General features: G+C 36.0%; 2 protein-coding genes across 5 annotated transcripts in view; one reads left to right on the forward strand and one right to left on the reverse strand.

Annotated features, from left to right (window-relative positions):
* Positions 1–1,336: 1,336 nt before the first annotated feature.
* Positions 1,337–22,085, forward strand: part of itpr3 (inositol 1,4,5-trisphosphate receptor, type 3) — a 98,874-nt gene continuing 78,125 nt past the window's right edge. Inside the window, exons 1-2 of the mRNA NM_001313811.1 lie at positions 1,337–1,351; positions 2,085–2,141. The gene's annotated coding sequence lies outside the window, so the exon portion shown is untranslated. The remainder of the gene's footprint in view (positions 1,352–2,084; positions 2,142–22,085) is intronic.
* gpr37l1b (G protein-coupled receptor 37 like 1b) lies at positions 7,026–15,493 on the reverse strand. Of its 4 annotated transcripts, none has more exons than XR_012384299.1 (3): positions 14,763–15,493; positions 9,903–13,250; positions 7,026–9,693 (listed from the first exon to the last, which is right to left on the reverse strand). XR_012384299.1 is itself a non-coding variant. In XM_691100.8 (2 exons), exons 1-2 carry the CDS (start codon positions 15,381–15,383, stop codon positions 12,408–12,410), a joined length of 1,464 nt encoding a protein of 487 aa, XP_696192.2. In that variant the 5' UTR covers positions 15,384–15,493; the 3' UTR covers positions 7,026–12,407. The 4 variants fall into 4 exon arrangements, 1 of the variants encoding a protein (XP_696192.2); XR_012384298.1 differs by having other exon boundaries at positions 7,026–9,687; positions 9,898–13,250; XR_012384297.1 differs by having other exon boundaries at positions 7,026–9,730; positions 9,845–13,250.

The raw sequence follows: 22,085 nt of genomic DNA on the forward strand, positions 1-22,085 counted from the left end.
TCTGAATTAATCAGTGCATCTTTCTCCATCATTCATTGTGAAATAAATTTTACATGAGTATATATCAGGGATGCCCAAAGTAGGGTTCGTTGACTCAAAGAAACCTTTGATTTGGCCTGCCATCCCATCTAAGAAGAGAAGAAGAATGAGAGCAAGGAGGGCCGGTATCCTGCAGAGTTTAGCTCCAACTTGCTTCAACACACCTGCCTGCAAGTTTCTATCATGCTATTTAGGGCTTGATTAGCTTGTTTAGGGGTGTTTGATTAGGCACCCCTGGTTTAAAGCATAGGTCTCAAACTCGATTTCTGGAGGGCCGCTGCTCGGCACAGTTTTGCTTCAACCCTAATCAAACACAGCTAATCCAACTAATCAAGGTGTTCATGACTACTAGAGACTTATAAGCAGGTGTGAGTTTGCTGGTTGAAGCTAAACTATGCAGAGCTGCAGCCCTTCACGAGTTAAGTTTGAGACCGTTGGCCTAGAGCAGTGTTTCTCAACCACGTTTCTGGAAGACCACCAGCTTTGCACATTTTGCATGTTTTGTTTAACCAAACATACCTGATTCAGATCATCAGCTCATTATCAAAGATAATGCCTATTATGGAAGTGACAAAGGAGACAACCGAAACATGCAGTGCTGGTGATTCTCCAGAAACGTGGTTGAGAGATTGTTATTTCAAATCTAATGTAATCTTTTGTTTGTTTGCTTTATTGCTAAACACTAACTTAAATTTAAAGTTTCAGTAAAATGGTGTAAATTATTCAGATTTAGTTTAAATGTTCATACTGTCATCTGACGGATAAAGAACAAATCTAGGCAAAGACACAGCTTGACTAGTGTTTTATAAATGTGAGTTTGTTTTATTGCAATGTTATCATTTTAAATGTTACTGCATTTAATACTTCATGAGTTAATATGATTTAAAGTTATGTTTTTATTTACTTTTACATCTTAAGAAATTAGGAAATTACTCATAACAACTTGTAATATAGCTTGGTATTGTACCATTTGGTCCTCGACTCTCAATGATATTTGGCTTTTGGCCCATTAAACAAAAAAAGTTTGGGCACACCACTATTACCTAAATATTTTCTTTGACATCTTTTAGTTTTTTACTATATTTTGTATATATTTCAATATATCTGAATTAATCTGTGTGTCCCCATCATGCATTGTATAATCAGAATTTTATCATTTTATTTCTATATTAGAATATCTTATTTTATTTAAAATGTATCTATAAAGTCTAGATTCTGCAACATCAGGTTAATTAAATATGTTCCCATATCCTTTTTTTAAACAGGAAATGATGTCACTTACCCTCGCTAATGAAACCTGGAGCACTGAAAGGTATGTGTGCTGTACTGTCTTGCTAAAATGTTCTAACACCAGGAGTTTATAAAACGTCAGAATTTACTACAGCATCAAAAGGAAAACAGAAGAACATCACCTATTTAACCGTTTGTTTAGTCTATTAATTATGATTTAAAGGTGTCGAAAGAGAACAATCTCAACTTGTTTTAGAAATACTAAAATAAAAGCAAATATTGAACACAAAAACAACGTTTTCTTAGCAGCTTATAACAAAATAGATTGAAGAATTGATGTTAATGATTAGACTGTCTAACTTTTATACTTAAAAAATGTACGGTTGTGGAAAGAAGGGCATATACGCAATATAAAATATATTAGGTTATAACCAGGTTATTTGATTGTTCGTTCTGCTGTGGCGACACTTGATGGATCGGGGAACCAAGAAAAAGTATCTTGTGAGCCTCATATTAACTGTAACATGTAGCTTCAACCGCCAAAGGGCGCTGTTGAGAAATTGTGCCGCTTTCCCCCAGATTGTTTTGTGTTGATATTTTTACAATATACCTTCACCTATATTTTAAGATTTGGTCATTTTCTTTTCTAACGAACAAATGAAGTACTTTGCATGTTTTTTCACTTCAGTATTATTTGGTCATTTGATTATAAAATAACTTGATAAAATAGATAAAAAAACAAATATTGAAGCACCTGAATTAACTTTGAAGACCAAATTATCTTGTTTCACCTTTTTGTTCTGTTTCCCACAAAGGTAATGGTGGAGGTTTATTCACACATAACGATTCTGTTGAGGCTTGGCACGAAACAGGTGAGGCAAAAAGGGTTGAGATCTCCTAAATAAAACATGTGCCAGATTATTTGATGGTTCATTCCGCTGTGGTGACACTTGGTGGATCTTAAAACTAAGGAAAAGTGAGCATCTTGTGAGCCTCATATATATTAACTGTAACATGTAGCTTCAACCGCCAAAGGGCGCTGTTGGCACTTTTGAGAAACTATGTTAGGTTGTGCCGCTTTTCCCAGTTTGTTTTGTGTTGATATTTTTACAATATACCTCCACTTATTTTATAAGAATTTTGCCATTTTCTTTACTAACAAACAAACGAACACCAAACTAACTTTGACCACCAAATTCTCTATTGTTTCACCTTTGTGTTCTGTTTCCCACACACCACTATTCTCTTCTTTCTGAGGTTTGGCACAGAACAAGTGAGGCAAAAAAGGGTTGAGATGTCCCGAATCCACAAAAAGCAGGGAAATTTGGCCTCTCCGAGAGCCATTACAGCACCTACTCTTGTTTTTTTTAGGATTCCCCTGTGCCCTGAATGCACAAGTATGACAAGGCGATGCAATGGAAAACTTTTTTCTACTCTAAACTGGCATCGTGAACTTGTGAATCAGAATGAAACTCACTAGCGTTTCCTGTCCTCTATTCTCGGTGGTCCATGGCTCCGGTTGCGTTGTTTTTTCGGTGCCCAGGACCTCAGTCCAGACCCTGATTTGTATGTTAGTGTACTCAAGGGGCCAAAACTAGTTGCCAGAGCAACTGTGTTGAATCTCTCACGGACCCCCCGTCCCCTTCCACCCCCTTCTCAGAGCTCTGCGAAACAAAACAAACATTGTCCCTTAACAAGGCACGGAGAGACAGCGTTCTGTTCAGAAGTGCGGGACATTCAGGTCATATTAGTCCTTCCTCATTGAGTTTAGTCTGAGAATAAGAGAGTCCCCACATGCTGGACACTCACTGCTTTCTCACGTCTGCTGAGGGTGACTTGAAATGGGAAGCCCTGGATTCACCTCTCCATCTTGTCATCTCACCCAAGTCGAGATGGCTCTTAAAAGGTGCACACAAATATTGATTGAGTGCATCCTTTAGAAAGGAGGAAGTGCCAGTGGCTGAGGTTCGAGTAAGAGGCATGGGATCTGTCCTTCATACTCTCCTTTCAGTGCAAAATGGGAAGTGGACTGACTCGTGGCATCATAGTCAGACAATGCAGTTACATAATCTTTGTGTCATTGTATTGTTTATTGTTTACACACATTTTACACTGAAAACAGTTGGTTCGTTTCAAATTTGTTGCAAACAATTTATATAAGCAGAATTGAAACTAATTAAGTTGACTATTTCTAAATTTAATTTGTTTGTTTAAATTCAGCCAATTTCAGTCTATAGATGTGACAATTTGGGTGATATGAATATTAAAACAAGCTCGTTTCAAATTTTACATTTTTAATGAAAGTTTCAAAGCATAAAGTCAGTAAATAGTATTATTATTATTATTATTGTTATTATTAAATATATATAGCAATATAAGGATATATTATGACTCTATTTCTATGGAGTTATGAACTGATAAATTCATCAAAATAGGATCATTATTTGTTAGAACAACACAAACTATTGCAGTTGAACACTCGCACGTTTCTTTTATTTTTTGGTTTATATGATAAATGACTTCATTAATTTTGTTAACAGACAGGCTAAACTGCAACTTGGCCAACTTTATTTAGCAATAATTCAATTATTCAACGAACATTTCAGAACAGACTTTTTTTCCCAAGCTATATAGTGTAAAGTAAGTAAATAAATCTTGACCTTTCTTCCAACAACTTTTAACTTTGGAAAGTTTGAAAAGGTGACTTTTACGAAGGTTTTTATGAGTTTAAAGTGATCTATTGTCAGGGTTGGCGTATATTACACTACAAAAACCCTGTAATAAACTGCCAGTATACATTTTCTGTTATTTTACAGACTTATTTCTCTTTATATATTTTTTTACACGTTATTTCAAACGACTATAATGTTAATAAAAGTCACTTTTTTAAACCTTAGAGTTGGAAGTTTCATCATCAAAATTCAACAGAGCAGCGATAAACATCCCATGATGCTATTCACAACCACAAATAAACAGAAAAAATAGTGAATCATAAAATACGGAAACTGTTCATCAACTGATTTTTTTTTACAGTGAATGTTATTTTAGTTGGGGGTCCTCTCTGCACATTTGCGTGCTTGTGGCATCAATGCATGCATCGAAAAATCTTGTTGTTTTGAGGTATTGGAAACATTGATAAAAGCTGTCATCCCTGATCCTCTGTGGATAAAATGCAACAACAACAGGCTCAAAAAATAACCAATAAGATGTCAAATAGTTTGGCAACCTGGTTATACTCTGTCAGCAAACTGCTAAGGTGTACAGTAAAACTCTAACACATTTAGAGATCTGCAAGCCTGATCTCCTGAGAAAAACATAATATTACTTAATGCCAAAAAACAGCTAATTAGTACAAAACAAGCAAACAACAATTCTATGTGATTGTTGCATGGACCTAACTAAAGATTATATATTGACATTTAATATTAATACAATGGTGGCCAAAATTATTAGAACACCTGACAAATCTGAAAATATGGCCTTTTTGCCTCATTATGATTTGATTTCATAATGTTGACAAAACATGCTGCTCTGAGTAAATCTACAGAAATTAGTTGTACCGTTTTTTCCACACTTTTGTACTTATATAAATTGTAATATTTAATATATGCATTTTCGCAGCCGTAACAACAGCAGATCTCTCTGGCATAATGCCAGTATATTTTTTGAGAACTTTAAAAACTTCACCACATTCTCCATGCCTGGTAATGAATACACAAGTAATTTGGGTTCTTTTGTGAAGGAACATGACTGTGTGACGTTGACTGCAAAATAGTCAGACTTGTTTTTAGTAAGGATAATGACATAAATCTCACTATAATGATGCTTTTCTGTGGTTTATAGAGCACAATGATGAAAGTTTCATTTTATCAAGAATGTGAAGCCAAAAAACAGCTGAAACTTCTTAAATTTTGGCCACCACTGTATATTTTCTATCCTATTTTGTGTTGCTGTCAATTTTTACATTTTTCACATTTATTTGACACTTTTTTCAAATGAGGTTAGTTTTTTTTATTAGGTTCATTCATTCATTTATTTTCTTGTCGGCTTAGTCCCTTTATTAATCCGGGGTCGCCACAGCGGAATGAACCGGCAATTTATTCAGCAAGTTTTTTTTTTCCGCAGTGGATGCCCTTCCAGCCACAACCCATCTCTGGGAAACATCCACACACACATTCACACACACACTCATACACTACGGACAATTTAGCCTAACCAATTCACCTGTACCGCATGTCTTTGAACTGTGGGGGAAACCGAAGCACCCGGAGGAAACCCACGCGAACGCAGGGAGAACATGCAAACTCCACACAGAAACGCCAACTGAGCCGAGGCTCAAACCAGTGGCCTTTTTGCTGTGTGGCCACAGCAGTACTTACGGCGCCACTGCTTTGCCCTTATTATTTTGTTATTTTAAATATTAATAATAATTCCCTACATTTATATAGCGCTTTTCTGGACACTCAAAGCACTTTACACGTTTTATGGGGGAATCTCCTTATCCACCACAATGCATTCATCTGAATCAATGTAATTTATTATTGTAAGTTATTTACCTAAATTTAAAAAGTCTTGATTTGTGTTTCTGGCCAAGTGCATCCAGAGTGTTCAGTTTCTGCACAGAATAACATTTTTTGGTGCATCTCCACCAGTTTGCTGTTTTGCATGTTTAATCACCAGTATGTCTTGTACGAACCAATTTTTAGCTTCAAATTAAATACACACATCGTCGGATGCACATCCTGACTTTGCAGAGCGAGACTGCAAGCAATGACCTTATCTCTTGTCCAAACTGACACAGTCCTGGATGTGACCTCGATAACAAGAGCTTATGACATACTACTGATTGCCTGATAAACTGCCTTCAACAGCTAATGTGAAAGCTGTCATGCCTAATTAGACAACAAAAACAAAGTAAACCGCAATGCAATTACATTAACCAGATCTAAATCACTATTTCACTTTCCAAATCCAAGTATGAACAATCTTAATAGATTTGTTTTTTTGTAAATTGGATGATTTACTGTAGTATAATGTGTCCTGTGTCGTGAGGAGGTTTGTTGATTTGTGGCAAAAACTTCATTACAGGGAACAGAGCCTGTTCTGTTCTCCTTCAGTCATTATGGCCAGTGGAGCTCCTCTCTTAAAGCCCGGCTCAATTCTCTAATGAGGCCATTCTCTACCTCTCTCACTTGTCTTCTGAATCTGTGACAGCCTCTGAGCGCAAGCCAAAACCACAAGACAGAAGAGGTCCAACCCCCTCTTCAACAACCCCTGCGGGAACACACTTGTCGGTCTGACCAAAACATTTCTTTCTTTGATTCAGCTTATCTTTAGCATTACATATAAGACGACAATTTTGAAGATTTAGCTTAGACAAACTCGTATTTTTAAATGAACGTGTGTCTAAACTTTTGCTTTCGCTGATCAGCAAGCTGACGAACATGACAGGCGTACAAATGTTGTACAAATTCTCTGATTCCTACATTGACAAAAAAAGGTGGCAATCCTAGTGTTTTTTCTTTACGCTTGGCCATTCTGGAAAAACACGTGAATTTTTAGGCGGTCTCTTGGCAACTCAGCCGCAGTCTGGCTATTGATATTCACAGTAGAAGCTTCCATCTCCTTTTGGGAACAATAGAAACCTTATGGGAATGAAGAAACCAGACAAATCTTCTCCCTCAGGCCCTGATAGACATTTGAGAAATCTCTAGACACTATTTCTTGTGCTTTTAATGAAAGACGAATGAGACAACTTACATTATTAAAAGGCATTTATTGAATAGAGTTTTATAAACTTGTTTATGGACTTTTTAAAAGAGTCGCTTTTGAGAGCGGCTATGTGCAAACAGTTTGTTGAGGAGGTACACCATTCAATTTTTGTGATTTTGTACTACATAAAAGGGTTTTGACGCTAGTTTGCTTTCCAAAAAAAATCATCTATTTACATTCTAATTCGGCTGATTGTGTATATACAGTAGAGAAGTTGAGATTCAGCAGTGTAAATGAATGTTCAGTGGTTATGAAAAACGTGTCATTAATTGAAATTAGTGATAAATAACCTTTGCCTGAGTAACAGACATGTTTTTCTAGAATATGAACAAAACGATGTGTTATTTGTGATCTGATAGTATTCACTGCATTTATGATCTTTCAGAGTGTTTAGCTAGTTATTTATACACTCAGAGCTATGTGTAAAATGCAGAATTGTCTGTACAGAGTAGGGCTTTAAGAATGGGACATTTGAATTCAAATCAAAAGTGAAGACCCTGGTGATATACTGTATTAAGTTCCCATTTCAGCCAATTAACTCTCATGTTGTTCCACACACAAAATATATTTTGAATAAAGTTTACAAGGAAAGTAAACCCTCAGGATAAAAACCTTTCTTTATACAGGGTGATTCAAGAAAGAATACCACAACTTTGAAAATCGAGAACTCTGCAAAGAAGAAAAGGAGAGCTAAGCTCTTTCTGTCACCGCTCTGAAGTTTCATTTGGTTGCTCATTTGGTCGCTTGGAGGGCTGTTGTCATCATGTTTCTTTGATTAAATACAGATTTTTAAAGTTGTGGTGTTGTTTTTAATTCACCCTGTATAATATGCATTTCTTCTCGGTTATATAAAGCACTTTACATAATTGTGTATGTAGTGTGCTATAAAATGAATTCCCTTGCCTTACCTTTTATAAAATGTATTATTTCCAACCCAGGCTCACTCTGATTATGTACCCCTTTATACATTTCTGGAGAGAGCAAAATATGTCCCAGGAGCTACGTTTTTTTTTTGCAGTTTTTGTTTTCGTGAAACAAAAGTACAAAACAAGTCTGTCGTGTACGCTTTTTGAGATCCTAAATATCTCTTATGCTGTGTTCACACCAGACACAGAAGAAGCGTCAAGCGCAAGTGCTTTATATGTTAAGTCAATGCAAAGGCGCGAATGGACATCCTGCGGCGCGATACGTGCAAATGTTGTAGCGCGAATGACGCGAATTGCGCGGTGCGAATTGAGCATTTTACACGTTTAATGTGTGAATCGTTCGAGTTCGAAAATCAACTTCAGCGGACATTCGCGCCGTGTTAACCAATCAGGACCTTCCTCTTGTCAGGAGCTTGAGGGTGCTTGATTGTGACGTAGCCCCTGTGGCCCGGGGGAAAATTCTACTGCACACACTGACAACACACAACAGTTCATCAAACTGAGCTCGGCTCAGTCAGCAGCACGGCTGAATGCCTTCGTCATTCAGGTTAAGTTTTTGGAGGAGTTTATGAGCTCACAGAGCTGGGTGCACCCCTTAAAGGATCTAGTGGACTCAGACAGCCCCAAATGTATCAACACTGATTTTCAGCCTCCAGAAAGCATATAAACACCATGATTTTCTGAATAAAATCCATGTTAGCTATTTAGCAATGAAGCTAGTCAGTCACCGGCCATTAGAAGCCCTGTCCAATCCGCGTCTGTTCTGAAGTGAATTTGGCGCGTGAATGAAATTGATTTGACTTGCGAATGAAGCGGATTTTCTTGCGCGAATGAAGCAAATAAACTCAAATGTTCATCTATTTACGCTCGAATAGCGCGATTTATCTGCGCGTTCAGCGTCTGGTGTGAACACCGCATCATAAGTGCCATTTGTGCCTGCTGTTCTCGCATAAATCCACCAGTGGCTAACTGACTGACCAACCGACTGATAACCCCACCCTGCCCCTTGCCTGATTTTTACCATGTTTTTCGGAATTCACCACATTCTCACCATTATTTACTTGTTTATGTACTTTTTAGGCTTTTGTTACTAGCTTTCTGGAACCGTTCTTCACTGGACTCTAACCCTGTCATTTCGGTCAACTCCGCTATGCATCTCAAGTCCACCAACATACATGTTGAGCTAAAAGCCTTCCACATGCAGGTAAGAGGTCGGCTGATAAGCGAGAAAAGGAACGTCATACCACCCCGTATCGTTCGTTTTAAAGATGAAATGTAGCCATACCGCTCTGTAGCATTCCTTTTAAAGACGAAATGCAGCCATATGTAGCTCTGGCTACATAATTCACGATCTCCAGGAATGTATATAGGGCTACATTTTCAGAACAAGCCTATGCTGGTTATTTCTCCTCTAAATATGATATAAATATAGCTTTGGAACAACATGAGGGTGGGTAAATGACTGGTTGAACTATCTCTTAAGACTTTATAGGTACATTGAGCCATCCTGAGATATGGAATGAAATTTCAGATTGTTAACATGATACAAAGTGAACTGCTTTAAGATGCCAAACACAGAATTGTGATCATGGGTGTCCTACTGTCCTACAGGGTTTAGCTTTAATCCTACAATTGGCACAAATTTCATATTGCTACCTATTTTCTTAAATAGGGCTGTATATTAAGGGGACATACACTCTTAGAAATAAAAGTACGAGAGCTGTCACTGTGGTGGTACCTTTTCAAAAGGTACAAATTTGTACCTAAAAGGTCCACATTAATACCTCAAGGGTACATATTAATACCTAAAAAGAACAAAAGTGTTCCTCTTACATTTTTTAGATACTAATATGGACCCTTTAAGTACAAATGTGTACCTTTTAAAAAGGTATGACCCCAGTGACAGCTCGCGTACCTTTATTTCTGAGACTGTACAAGACAACATCTATTGTTGTCCAAAAACCACAGTAAATATTACCATAAGTGCTAATTCAATCCCATAATGCACAATGACTGCACAGTCAATTAACACAAAATTGCTAGCAAATAGCCATAATGCACAGTGAAGATTGTAGCCAATGATTTCTTGCATGTTGCCAGAATATAGACTATACATACTAGAGTCCATGTTCAAGATAAATCTGTAGCACTCCAGTAAAGGGAACACATAATCACTGTTGTCTTATGCCTCAAACTCCTACTTTACTGCTTTTTGGTACTTAGTAAGGTAGTTGTTGTAAGTTTAGGTATGCAGTAGGTTTTAGGAATATAGAATATGGTGATGCTAAATAAAGCAGTAATATATGTGTATCAGTATTTATAAACAGCCAGTATGTAAGCTAATAAGCAATCAGTTGAGAAATAAGAGTTGGTCCCCTTGCTGAGGTGTTACTGATAAATCTTTTCTTTACTACAGGAGGTGCCTGTTTGCTATGATCCAAATTATTGTTAAATATAACAACAATCAATGCTAAATTGGCAGCCCTTCCAGTTAACTCAGTGCCCAAATTTGCTCACCCCTTCAAGTGGGTTATATTAGGGAATTAAATAGCGAATATTAAACAAGGCTGTAGGCCAAGATCGCCAAATTCAGAAATGATTGAACCAAGATGGTCCGAATTTGGGAAATGAATGAGAAGTCCCATATGATATACCCTACCTGTTGCAAATTGGTAGGGGGCTTCTCTAATAAAACACAATTTTTTGCACTATTAACTCAGATATACAGTAGTCAACATATGAAGCAGATCAACTTTTTAAAAATTGTCCTAAAAAATAACGGGTGTTGTTCAATAATTTTAGGACAACGTTAATGATATGTTTCGAATCATTTCAAATGTTGACTACTGTTGATCAATCCTAAACTAATGTTTAAGGGCAAAGAGTTGGAGAATAGCTGATACGCTGTTGATTCCTAAAATGAAAAGCACATCATTTGACATCAAATGAAAAGCTTTTCATTTTTTCTTCATCAACATTTGCCTCCTTAAATATTTACCAACAAAGTTACTGTTCTTAGTTTAGCTTTTTTGGCTAAGGGTTACTGGCTTGCCTTCAACAGCATTTTCTAGAAATGTACGGACAAGTGTGTTGGAGCGTTTGGAGCTAAACTCTACAGGACTGGACACCCAAAATGGATCCTAAAAATGAGAAATCGAAAATGAAAATATCCCTTTACCCACTAACCCTTCACCCTGTCTAACGATGCAACAATTGCATTGACCCAAATTAGATCAAAGATGTTTACAATAGACGTGACAAAGCGAACATTCCCAATCCATTTCACCTTCATGTCCAACATGTTTTAATGTCTCATTCCCAGATTTTTCATAATCCACCACATCCAGTGTAGACAGAATCACTGTACTTGAACAAGGACTGTTCAATCCTGCTCCTGGAGGTTCACTGTTCTGCAAATTTAGACTCAAACCAACTCCAACACTTGTGTTACCAGTTTGAATTCCAAATGGGATATATAACACCCTCAGAAGAGCACTTCAGAGTGAAAATAATAACAGACGCATTATTGAAGTGCCATTTCAATCTGAAGTGCTAAAAACTCGCCACTTTCAAAGGCCCTTCGAAATGAAGGATTTTAAAGGGTGTAACTAATGTCCACCTCACGCCGCCATGAACATTTGTACAGGGTGTTGTTTGATGTAAAAAGCATGTTCCAATCAAAAGGGCTCATCTCTATACCCTAATTCCTTTGAAGCTGTCACTCAGAGGGGTTAATCCTTCAAATGGAATATACTCTTTGATTAGATGCCATGTTTAATTTGTGTTAAAGGTAAACTTGTAGAGCAGGACTGTACACCCTTAATTTAGATCCTAATTGAAAATATTCTTACTTCTTGTCTACACTGGATGCAACCATTGTTGAGTCGCGCCACATCAGTTAAACGCTGTCTACAAGGGTTATGACAATGCAGACACTCCCAATCCCTTTCTCCTTCTTTTCACAAGAAGTGCAAGCACATCAGAAGTAGAACTTCTTCTGTCTTGAGATTACTGTCAGGGGTTTATTTAACTTCTCCACACTCAGTGTAGACGGAATCACTGATTGTAATGGGCTATACTTTCTTTAGTCCAGGGTCTTGTGTAAACACGGTACATAAACCAGGGTTGTCCAATCTTGTTCCTGTAAGGTCATTGTTCTGCAAGTTTAGCTCCAACCAACATTGGCTCACTTCACTTGAAGTTTCAAAAGACGTTGATTAGCTTCCTTAATAGACCTTAATGAGGATAGGAACTAAACTGTGTAGGACAGCTGCCCTTCAGAGACATGTTTGGAACCCATTGACCTAAACCTAACCTAGAAGCACTAACTTGCTTCTACAGTCTTGCAAAATGTAAAGATGGCCACTTGTGGATGATGGGGAAAAAAAGGAGGTTGTTTTATAGGTTTCATGTCATCACTTGGGGATCGGATCCGCCTACTCAACTACCGATGGACAAGATAGTCGAAGTGTCCTTGGCTTTATCAAAAAAAATGGAGGACACATCATTGGAGGTCTTGAGCTTGCCTTCGGCGACATTTTGGGTGGATGAAGAGTTGCTTGGCTGGCATTCCTCACAGCAGCAGCAGCAACAGTCCATGAAGGCCTGTCCCAGAGACTTACACAGGCAAAGCAGCAGCACCGGTGTCACCGATGACTTAAAGAACAGGAAAAACTGGTTTATGAGGGCTAGGAGTGAAGACACCTCCTCGGATACTTGAATGGGAGCGTAGGCCAGAGTGAGGTTGCAGACATTCTCTGGAAGTGTACAGACACCGTAAACCACTGCCAGAGCCATGACTGTGCAGTTGAGCTGTCGTTCTACCTGCTGAGCATGCTGAAGCTTTTGTTTTTTGGACGGGGATCGCTCCTCTGGACGCTTGGGAGAGCTTCCGCTCCCGCCAGACACGTGACAGGTGGCCAGCTGACAGAGCAGGGTGAAGACCACAGGTAGACAGAAGTAACAGCCGAAGTACCACCACATGCGAGCGTCGTGGTAGTTGATAATGAGGGAATAGATGGATTCAGGGAGGTCTGGATATGGGCTCATGATGCAGGTGTCCACTTGGTCACCCAGGGTAGGGGATGTGACCTGATGCAGCTGCCACAGGAGCAGTTCTGGAGCCGCCAGCACCATGGAGCCGATCCACACCACCGCCAGCTTGGCAAAGACTTTCTGACAGCGTTCGACCCGCCGCGCCTTTGGCATGGAGCTGGTGGCAGCATGGAAGCGATCAATGCCCAGCGCACACAAACTGAAGGTGGTCACACCGAGAGATGTTACCTGGAGAGGGTGTGCAGAGAATTATTACAACAGGTAATTGTGATTTGATTCTATTCATAGGATACAGTCATAATAATTGGTTTGGTTAGATGCACAAACATTAAAATTGTTGTCAACTGTTGCTGTAATTGTTGATTAAATGATTAGATTATTTTAAGAAAATAATTATTTTTACTATTGTGAATTAACTGTTTTAATAGCTTAATTTTGAATTAAATGTTTTAATTGTACATTAATTAAATACATTTTTAATGAGGATGGGCAATACTTTTTTATATCCATATATGTACATACAGTTGAACTCCCCCTGTTTATTTTTTCCGGAGAGGAGATTTTTTTTTAACACATTCCTAAACATAATAGTTTTAATAACTCATTTCTAATAACTGATTTATTTTATCTTTGACATGATGACAGTAAATAATTATTGGCTAGATATTTTTCAAGACACTTCTATACAGCTTAACCTGACATTTAAAAGCTTAACTAGGTTAGGTTAACTAAGCAGGTTAGGGTACTTAGGCAGGTTATTGTGTAATGATGGTTTGTTCTGTAGACTATTGAAAAAATATATAGCTTAAAGGGGCTAATAATTTTGCCCTTAAAACTGCTTTTATCCTAGCTGAAAATAAACAAATAAAACTTTCTCCAGAAGAAAAAATATTATCAGACATACTGTGTAAATATCCTTGCTCTGGGAAATATTTAAAATATTTAAAAAAAGAAGAAAATAAATTCAAATTCAATAGTATATATAAAAGTATATATATATATATATATATATATATATATATATATATATATATATATATATATATATATATATATATATTTTTTTTTTTTTTTTTTTTTTTTTTTTTTTGGATGCTATGAATATATACATATATGAATATTAAAAAAGTGTTAAATAATTAATTAAATTAATTAAATAATAAATAGGGAATTTAGGAAGCACAACAGTGTAATATACAGTGAAAACTTTTAAATTTTAATAATTAAAAAATAATAATTAAAATAGCTAATCGTGAATTTGGGGATGACAGCAGTATAAAATACAGTATGAACAAAATACTTATTGGAGATTTTATAAAAATGTAACCCTGTTATTAAATTTATTTAACATTTACAGTTTTATAAAATTTTTAATCAATAATTAACTTTAAAATATTAGATGAAAGGTAGTTGAATGAGGAAATTTGCAATTAATAAATTATTTTAAAACTATAATATTACTCAAGAATATAATCAGAATAATACTGATATATTGTGGACCCCTCTAGAATATTATAAATAATACTAATAGATTTTAAGGAATCTTCAAGTGCCGTTTGTATTTTTCACTGTAAAACTTTGAAAGTTAGATGGTTAGCTTAATCTTTGTAATTCAAGGAGATATTGTATCTATCCAAGAGTAAACATTGCAGTTAAAATATGCAAAAAAAAAATTGAAGGTAAATTAGTCCATGCAAAACGAGACCGTAAACTTGACAGTTTGCTTTTTGAGGGCCTCACCTCGATATAAGGCACAACTCTGCATGAGAAATCCCCCAGCAGCCTCTTATTGGTGAGTTCATTGAAAACCACCACCGGCAGACAGAAGCATAACACCAGAAAATCCCAAAAAGCCAGACTGGCCAGAAAATAGTTCCAAGCACTCCTCATGAAGTAATTCTGCCAAACGATGCACATTACAGCAAGATTACCCACAACGCCGAAGGCAAACACCACAAACGCCAGAAACAGGATCCCATACGCGCTGTAAGAGCTGTCGGTGATGGGAAACAGAGGGTTGTGGATTTTGGTGATGCTCGTTTTTGTTGGAACAAGCTCATCAGTGCTGTTTCCATCTTCAGGCACAGAGGAATTGAGAGTTTCTGTGGAAGGCGAAGGACTTGTAGTTTGCGGTTCCACCATGGACTCTTTATCATGGTCTTCATCAGGAATGATTTCTTCTTGTAGTGTGCTTTCCTGTGAATCATCTTGATCGAAACTCTCCTCCTCGACAGGTGTCTTTTCTTGACCTTTCGGCCTTCCTCTTTTCCCTTCTGAAGCACATGCGCTCAGAAGCAAAGCTAGAGCCAGAAGAGAAATCAGTTTATAATCTGCCATTCCCATCTTCAAGATTAAAGTCATGCAATGTAGGAGTCAGCGGAAGCTACTTTAGCTTGAAGCGCCTGCAGAGGCTGAAGTGAAGAGATGTGCTGTTTTTTCTGCAGTGCTGCTGGCCAGAGAGCAGGTCTCTTAGCAAAGCTGTGGATGGCTGCTCAAACTCAATAGGGGTCTGTGGAGTCACACCCCCTTCTGCTGCTCTCACTGGCTGATAGCTGGGGTTGCCCTCTGCTGGATTCGCAATCAGATTTAAACTGTCATTTCATTATGATTTACTGCAGTGACAGCAAATCATAATTTACAATCTGTTTTAGGTATAAGGTGGTAGATGTAATGCTGAGTGCAACATAATTCATAAAGTAAATCATTTAACATTTGTTTGAAAATTTTGTTCGCTTTTTGAACGTTGCCTAAAAGTGTTTTTCCCAATTAAAATAAATTAAAATATAAATATATATATAAAAATTATTATGGACAGACTTCAACAGTTACTTATTTATTTATTTATTTATTTACTACACTTGAAAGAAATGCTGGGTTGCTGTATTCCAACGTTGGGTCAAATATGGACAAGCCCAATGTTGTGTCAGTTGTTTAACTTAAATTTTAATTGCACTTTTTAACTGTTGGGTTTGTCCATATTTGACTCAACTTTGGTTTAAAAAGTGCACTAATCATATTTTAGTGCACTAATTATGAACGTACTAATATTTGAAAATATTTTTTATAATATTTTAATTTAATTGTACTTGTAATAAATGTTTTTGTTACTTTCTTTTTTACACTGTAAAGCAAAAGCATAGAATATACAACCTTCTGAAAAATATGAAATAAAAATGTCTTACTGTTTTAAAGCATTTAACTAAATAAATAAATATAATTAATAAAAGTTTGAAAGGTTATTACAGTTAACAAAAACAACACAAATAATAAAATACCAAATTAAAATATGCAAACAAAAAGATAAAAATGCAAACTTATTTTACAAACATTTTACTACTAAACCCAAAAGATTAATCATTAGGTAACTCAAACCATTTGAGGGAACCGATTGCAACAAACCATTTAAATTCAAAAACTAATCTGAATCAGTACTGTGAACTTACTCTATTTAAGTAAACTAAGCAAATTAAGCACAATAAAACCTGATGAATAAAATCTAATAAGTTAAGGCAACTCAAACTGCTTGAGGAAACATATTGCTACAAACCATTTGAGTTAAAAATAATACTGAAAAATTTAATACTGAGCACAAAACTCTTTTCAAATGAGTAGAATATACTTTCAGTACATTTTGAGTTAACTCCACTCATTTCCTTTGATAAAGTTGACTGATGGGTTTTACAGTGAAAAATGGATGTGCTAAAATAACATATTAAATATGAAATAATCATGAATACAAAACAGACAGAATTAGAATTCTGAAATAAATTTAAAACTAATAAAAACTACCAAAAATATCAAATAAATAAAATGGCTCAATAATTAAAAATGAAACATTAAATTGTTAAAATCTAGTAAGAAATATTTATAAAATTATGCTCATATACAAAAGTATACTTTTTTTGTACTTTAAAACTTTCCAAAAGTAACCTAGCTATTATACAGTGTTGAGCATATATGGGTACACCCATCACAAATCTATCTTATAGGAAGCTATACAATATTATATTTGTGCATATACATTAGGTTAGTCTGTACTGAAGCCAATTCTATTTTGTTACATATAACAAAGTAACTTACAATAACAGACCAAAAACTAGTACAGCCAAATGTATGTTATAAAAAATATTAAATACAAATTTAAAAAAGAGGCAAAATCTAGAGAAGCGACAAATGGAAAAATTTAGTTGAAATTTTGTAGGTTTTATATATATTTTTGCAATATTTAGCTTGAATTTAATTGTATTATCTTTCTATTTCTAAATTTGTTTGGTGACTAAAATATAATTTTATTAAATATATCTCTTTAATAAATCTGTTTTGTTCAAATGGACCAAAATACATTGCCTATATTCACTGAGAAATGCATACAAATATTCATTTTCCAAATGGGATGCACTCCATTATGCTGAGCACTGTATCTGACCTAAAAAGTTTGTGGATTGCGTTAAATTGAGTGACTAAAGTGCTTCCAGAGAAGTTTACATATTTTAAATCGAATTCAGCCTATGAAGCCATTCGAATCGAGTTAAATAAGAATGATAAAGCTTTTGTGCATTGAGCGTGTTTGTGATCTCAATCAACCTTCGATATAAACTGTTTACATTTTTCCAGCATTCTGTCATGCAGTCCCTGTTTGGCTCTAGAGAGGGCGCAGTTTTCAAAAGAATCAACATAGAGACAGCGATAGTGTACACACTAGTACACAAGCCACCGCACCACATTAATATATCTATTACGTTAAATAAATTAGCACAGTCAAATGCAAGGTGCCAAATGTGTCACCTACACACTCTGAATTTTTTTTGTTTCAGCCTAAACAAACTACTCACTAAAGCAACACCAACGACGTGAATGTGACATGCTAGCTAGTTTCCCTTTCGATTTGCTTTTTTATTCATTCATTCATTCATTCATTCATTCATTCATTCATTCATTCATTCATTTTCTTTTCGGCTTTGTCCCTTTATTAATCAGGGGTCGCCACAGCGGAATGAACCGCCAACTTATCCAGCATATGTTTATGCAGCAGATGCCCTTCCTGCTGCAACCCAACACTGGGAAACTGCTTTTTTATTTCTTTATTAAAAAAATAAATAAATAAATGTTTTAAAAATATAATCATATTAATAACCATGACACTAGATGACATCAAGTACTATTGTAAAACAGCAAACAATGAAAATAAAGTCACAAAGAAAATTCAGCAAATTAGATAATGATGAAGAAAACTGACATTTAGAAAAAATCTATAGAAAAATCAATGTTAAACCTACATTTTTTTTCCGCTTTGCTTTTAGGTTGTGCATAATGTGTTGGCATGACATCATTACAAAAATGTTACATTGTAACGAAACCATTATACAGTTAAAACCAGAAGTTTACATACACAAAAAAAGGAACATGTTTATTTAAAAAAAAAATGTCTGATGGTAAATCATGCTAAACGTTTACTATTTTAGATCTGTTAGGATTACCTAAATGATTTACATTTGCTAAATGCCAGAATAATGAGAGAATTGTTTTTATTATTAATTTCTAGACAGTCAAAAGTTTACATACATTACCTTGATATTTTTCTTTAGCTTTGCTTTTAAACTGTATAACTTTGGTCAAATGTTTTGGGTATCCTTCCACAAGCTTCTCCAAATAGTTTGAATGAATTTTGTCCCATTCCTCCTGACAGAATTAGTGTAACTGAGTCAGATTTGTTGGCTGTCTTGCTCGCACAAGCTTTTTCTACTCTGCCCGCAAATCCATAGGATTGAGGTCAGGGCTTTGTGATGGCCACTCCAAAACATTCACCCTGTCGTCTTTAAAGCACATTTGCTAAACTAAATTGGCAGTGTGCTTAGGGTCATGGTCTGTTTGGAAGACCCATTTGTGGCCAAGTTTTAATTATCTGGCTGATGTCTTGAGATGTTGCTTCAGTATTTCTACATAATGTTCTTTCTTCAAGATGGCATCTATGCTGTGCAGTGGACCAGTCCCTCCTGCAGCAAACAGCCCCACAACATGATGCTGCCGCCCCCATACTTCACAGTTGGGATGGTGTTCCTAGGCTTGTAAGCTTTCCCTTTTGTCCTCCAAATGTAACACTGGTCATTATGGCCAAACAGTTCAATCTTAGTTCCATCAGACCACAGGACTCGTCTCCGAAAGTTATTCTTTTTCCCAGTGTATTTTTGTAAATTGTAATCTAGTTTTTTTTTTTTGTTGTTGATTCTGGCTTGTTGATTTACCCATGTTGTCACACAAGGAAGCAGTGTGTTTGAGTTTTTCCTTAAATACTTTTCTACAGTTGTGCCTCCAATAAATCTAAATGTTGTCAATTAGCCAATCAAAAACTTTTCAAAGCTTGACAACATCATCTGAGCTTTTTCAGAGGCATAATAATCTTATTTTATGTAAATGTAACCCCACTGGTTCTACACAACCCAACCTGCTCTGAGCTGGAATAAGACCGGCAACCTTCTACATGGGAGTTGGGTGCTCTACCAAGTAGGCTAAAGACCATGGCCTCTATATAGTGTCTGTTGCTAGAGGTCCTTTGGAGGTCAGAGGAGTGAGGTTTACCTGCACAGCACTTACTAGCTGGCCTCCGTTACATAAACTTGACTTTCAAGAAAAGTTATAACAATTTCTCAAAAAATATCTCTCTCATTATTCTGCTATTAAGCATTACAGAAACACATATGATAACCCTAACTTACCTAAAAGAGAAAAAGTTTAGTCACATTAACATCAGACTTTTTTAATGGTTATGTGCCTTTTCATACAGTGTATGTAAACTTCTGGTTCCAACTGTATTTACTTGGGAATGGTAAGTTTATTCCAGCTGTCCAGCTCAGGCTGTTTAATCAAAACTAATTTAGCCGTGACTGTTAAATATTAAGTTAAACAATTTTTTAATGTAATATAGACAGTGTCTAACACAGTTATTTGCAAACTGGAGGCTGCGGAACTCAGATATTTAATGCTCCAAGGCAGCGATTTTACTCTGAATCAGGAAGGAGTGGCACTTTTACACATTTGTGGGTATGGGTGGAGGATAAACTAGCCCATCTTTATGAATGATGTTATCTTTCAGCTGCACACACACACACACACACACACACACACACACACACACACACTCATGCACAGCACTAATGTTAGCACAAAACCCACTTACAAAAACCCACTGTCATCAAATATTCCTCTATCAATTAAGAGAGAAAAAGCTTTTGTGCTGTACAGAAAAGTAGCATGATTATTATTATTATTTTTTTTTAAATTGAAGTGTTTATTGATTTCTTTCTAATGTAAAATACAGTACCATACAAAATGCCCATTCACAGTTTAGAAAATTGGTAACAATTTTTGAAAAAATGATTAGGAACAGTAACAAATGCATAAAGATAATGCTACAGAGCACAACAGGGTAGACAAGATCATAGTTTAACAGAGGAAATGAAATTCTCCCATATATCGCTTTCCTTATGATCGCCATTGGTTTTGGCTAACATTTTCTATCATCAATTCTATCCATAATTTAAGTGTAGGGCTTTCACTTTAGTCCAGCACCCCCCCCCACCATCAACCCCACCCCCCCGGTCGTCACTTTTGTCTGCAAACAATCCCTTAATCCAATATATTATTTCTTGTTTTCTGAAATATATATCAGTATTAGCTTAAAACAACCACTTTTCCCCAAAAATCCACTGTTTTGTTTTGTCTGTTTCAGTTTTTCTTGTTTTAACCTTGTTCTAGACTTAAAATTTGGTTGTCAAATATCCAATTTTAGCAATGTATTTATCAACTCAAAAAAACAACACAAACATACTAAAGCATATAAAACCTAAGTGCAATGCATCTTGCAGCAACAGGAAATGTCATCTAACACTAATGACCGTGGAATCATTAGTGGTTTGAGGAAAGAGCTTTTTTCTTCCATTTACAGGAAATATATCATATTACATATCTGGGAAAAATGCTGAAGATTCGATTTTTCATTAAAACGAAAATCTGTTAGAACTTTACATGAAACTGCTGTTTTAAAACCGAGTAATTTTTTTTCTCCTGTTTGATAAGTGGGCTGAGGTGATAGACGTCTCCCTGTGTCAATAAGGATATGAGGAACAAGCTGTATGTAAACTTGGTTGATCCTCACATCATGTGCCTTCAGTGAGAATAGCAAGCTTAAAATACACGCACACTTCCTAGAGATCACACTTTTTTGTCTTTGCACCTCTTAGCTGTTATTTTTCATTGATAAACGATGGTGATCATGAATTATACAGTGCTTTTCTGCTCATGCTAGTCTTAAGAGTCATTAATAATGCAGTCAACCAAAATCTTTGCATGACCTCTCCCAAATAGGGATGTCAGAACTAAAAGCGAGATGTTACGGGTCAACAGAGGGTAGCAGACAACAGTAGGAATATATTTCCAAATGAGGCCATAACTAGAAAATAAGAACCTTCTATGGTGTAAAATGTATTGTTGTGGTCACATGTGCTAGTTCGGCAGTACTCTTTGTCCTGTGGTTTTAAAGCCCAACTTAATTTTTTTTTTTTAGAGTTCAGAACTTTTTTTTTGTACATTTGAACTATTTTGAGAGTCAGAAATGCCACTTAATACATTTTTTACTATTGCTGTAAATATATCTTCCATGTACTGTGTAAAATAGCTGTTGATTAATGTTAAAGAAGAGTAAAATTTCAAGATTAAAGTTCAAAATACACATCTTAAGAATTTTTTTCCAGTGATTCCAGTTGGTCTCAATGCACTAATTTTTGTAAGTTTGCAACAACTTTTTATCGTTCCAGTCTATGGTCATAGGATGCATGTGAAGTGTCTACTTTAACCCTTAAACAATGTAGTTATTTGCTGAGGCCTGAACGAGTTTATGTTGTCAACAATGTTGTCTGCATTTCAAAAGCATATTAACTTCCAAAGGGTTGGAAGAACTTGAATTGATCAGGTAAAAATGATGCCATTGTTACTGTTGGGATCATTGCGTTCAAGAGTAAGCCTCTCAAGCTTTAGTTTTCAACACACTCTTTACGATGTAAACCAATC

This window comes from Danio rerio, chromosome 8 (genome assembly GCF_049306965.1).
Source record: "Danio rerio strain Tuebingen ecotype United States chromosome 8, GRCz12tu, whole genome shotgun sequence".
In the NCBI taxonomy this organism is placed as follows: Eukaryota; Metazoa; Chordata; class Actinopteri; order Cypriniformes; family Danionidae; genus Danio; species Danio rerio.

Excerpts from the sequence above, each read along its gene's own strand:
- gpr37l1b (XM_691100.8), bottom strand. The coding sequence starts at position 15,383 with ATGACTTTAATCTTGAAGATGGGAATGGCAGATTATAAACTGATTTCT. Across the intron at positions 13,251-14,762 it reads GAGTTGTGCCTTATATCGAG|GTAACATCTCTCGGTGTGAC; the intron begins GTGAGGCCCTCA and ends CACCCTCTCCAG.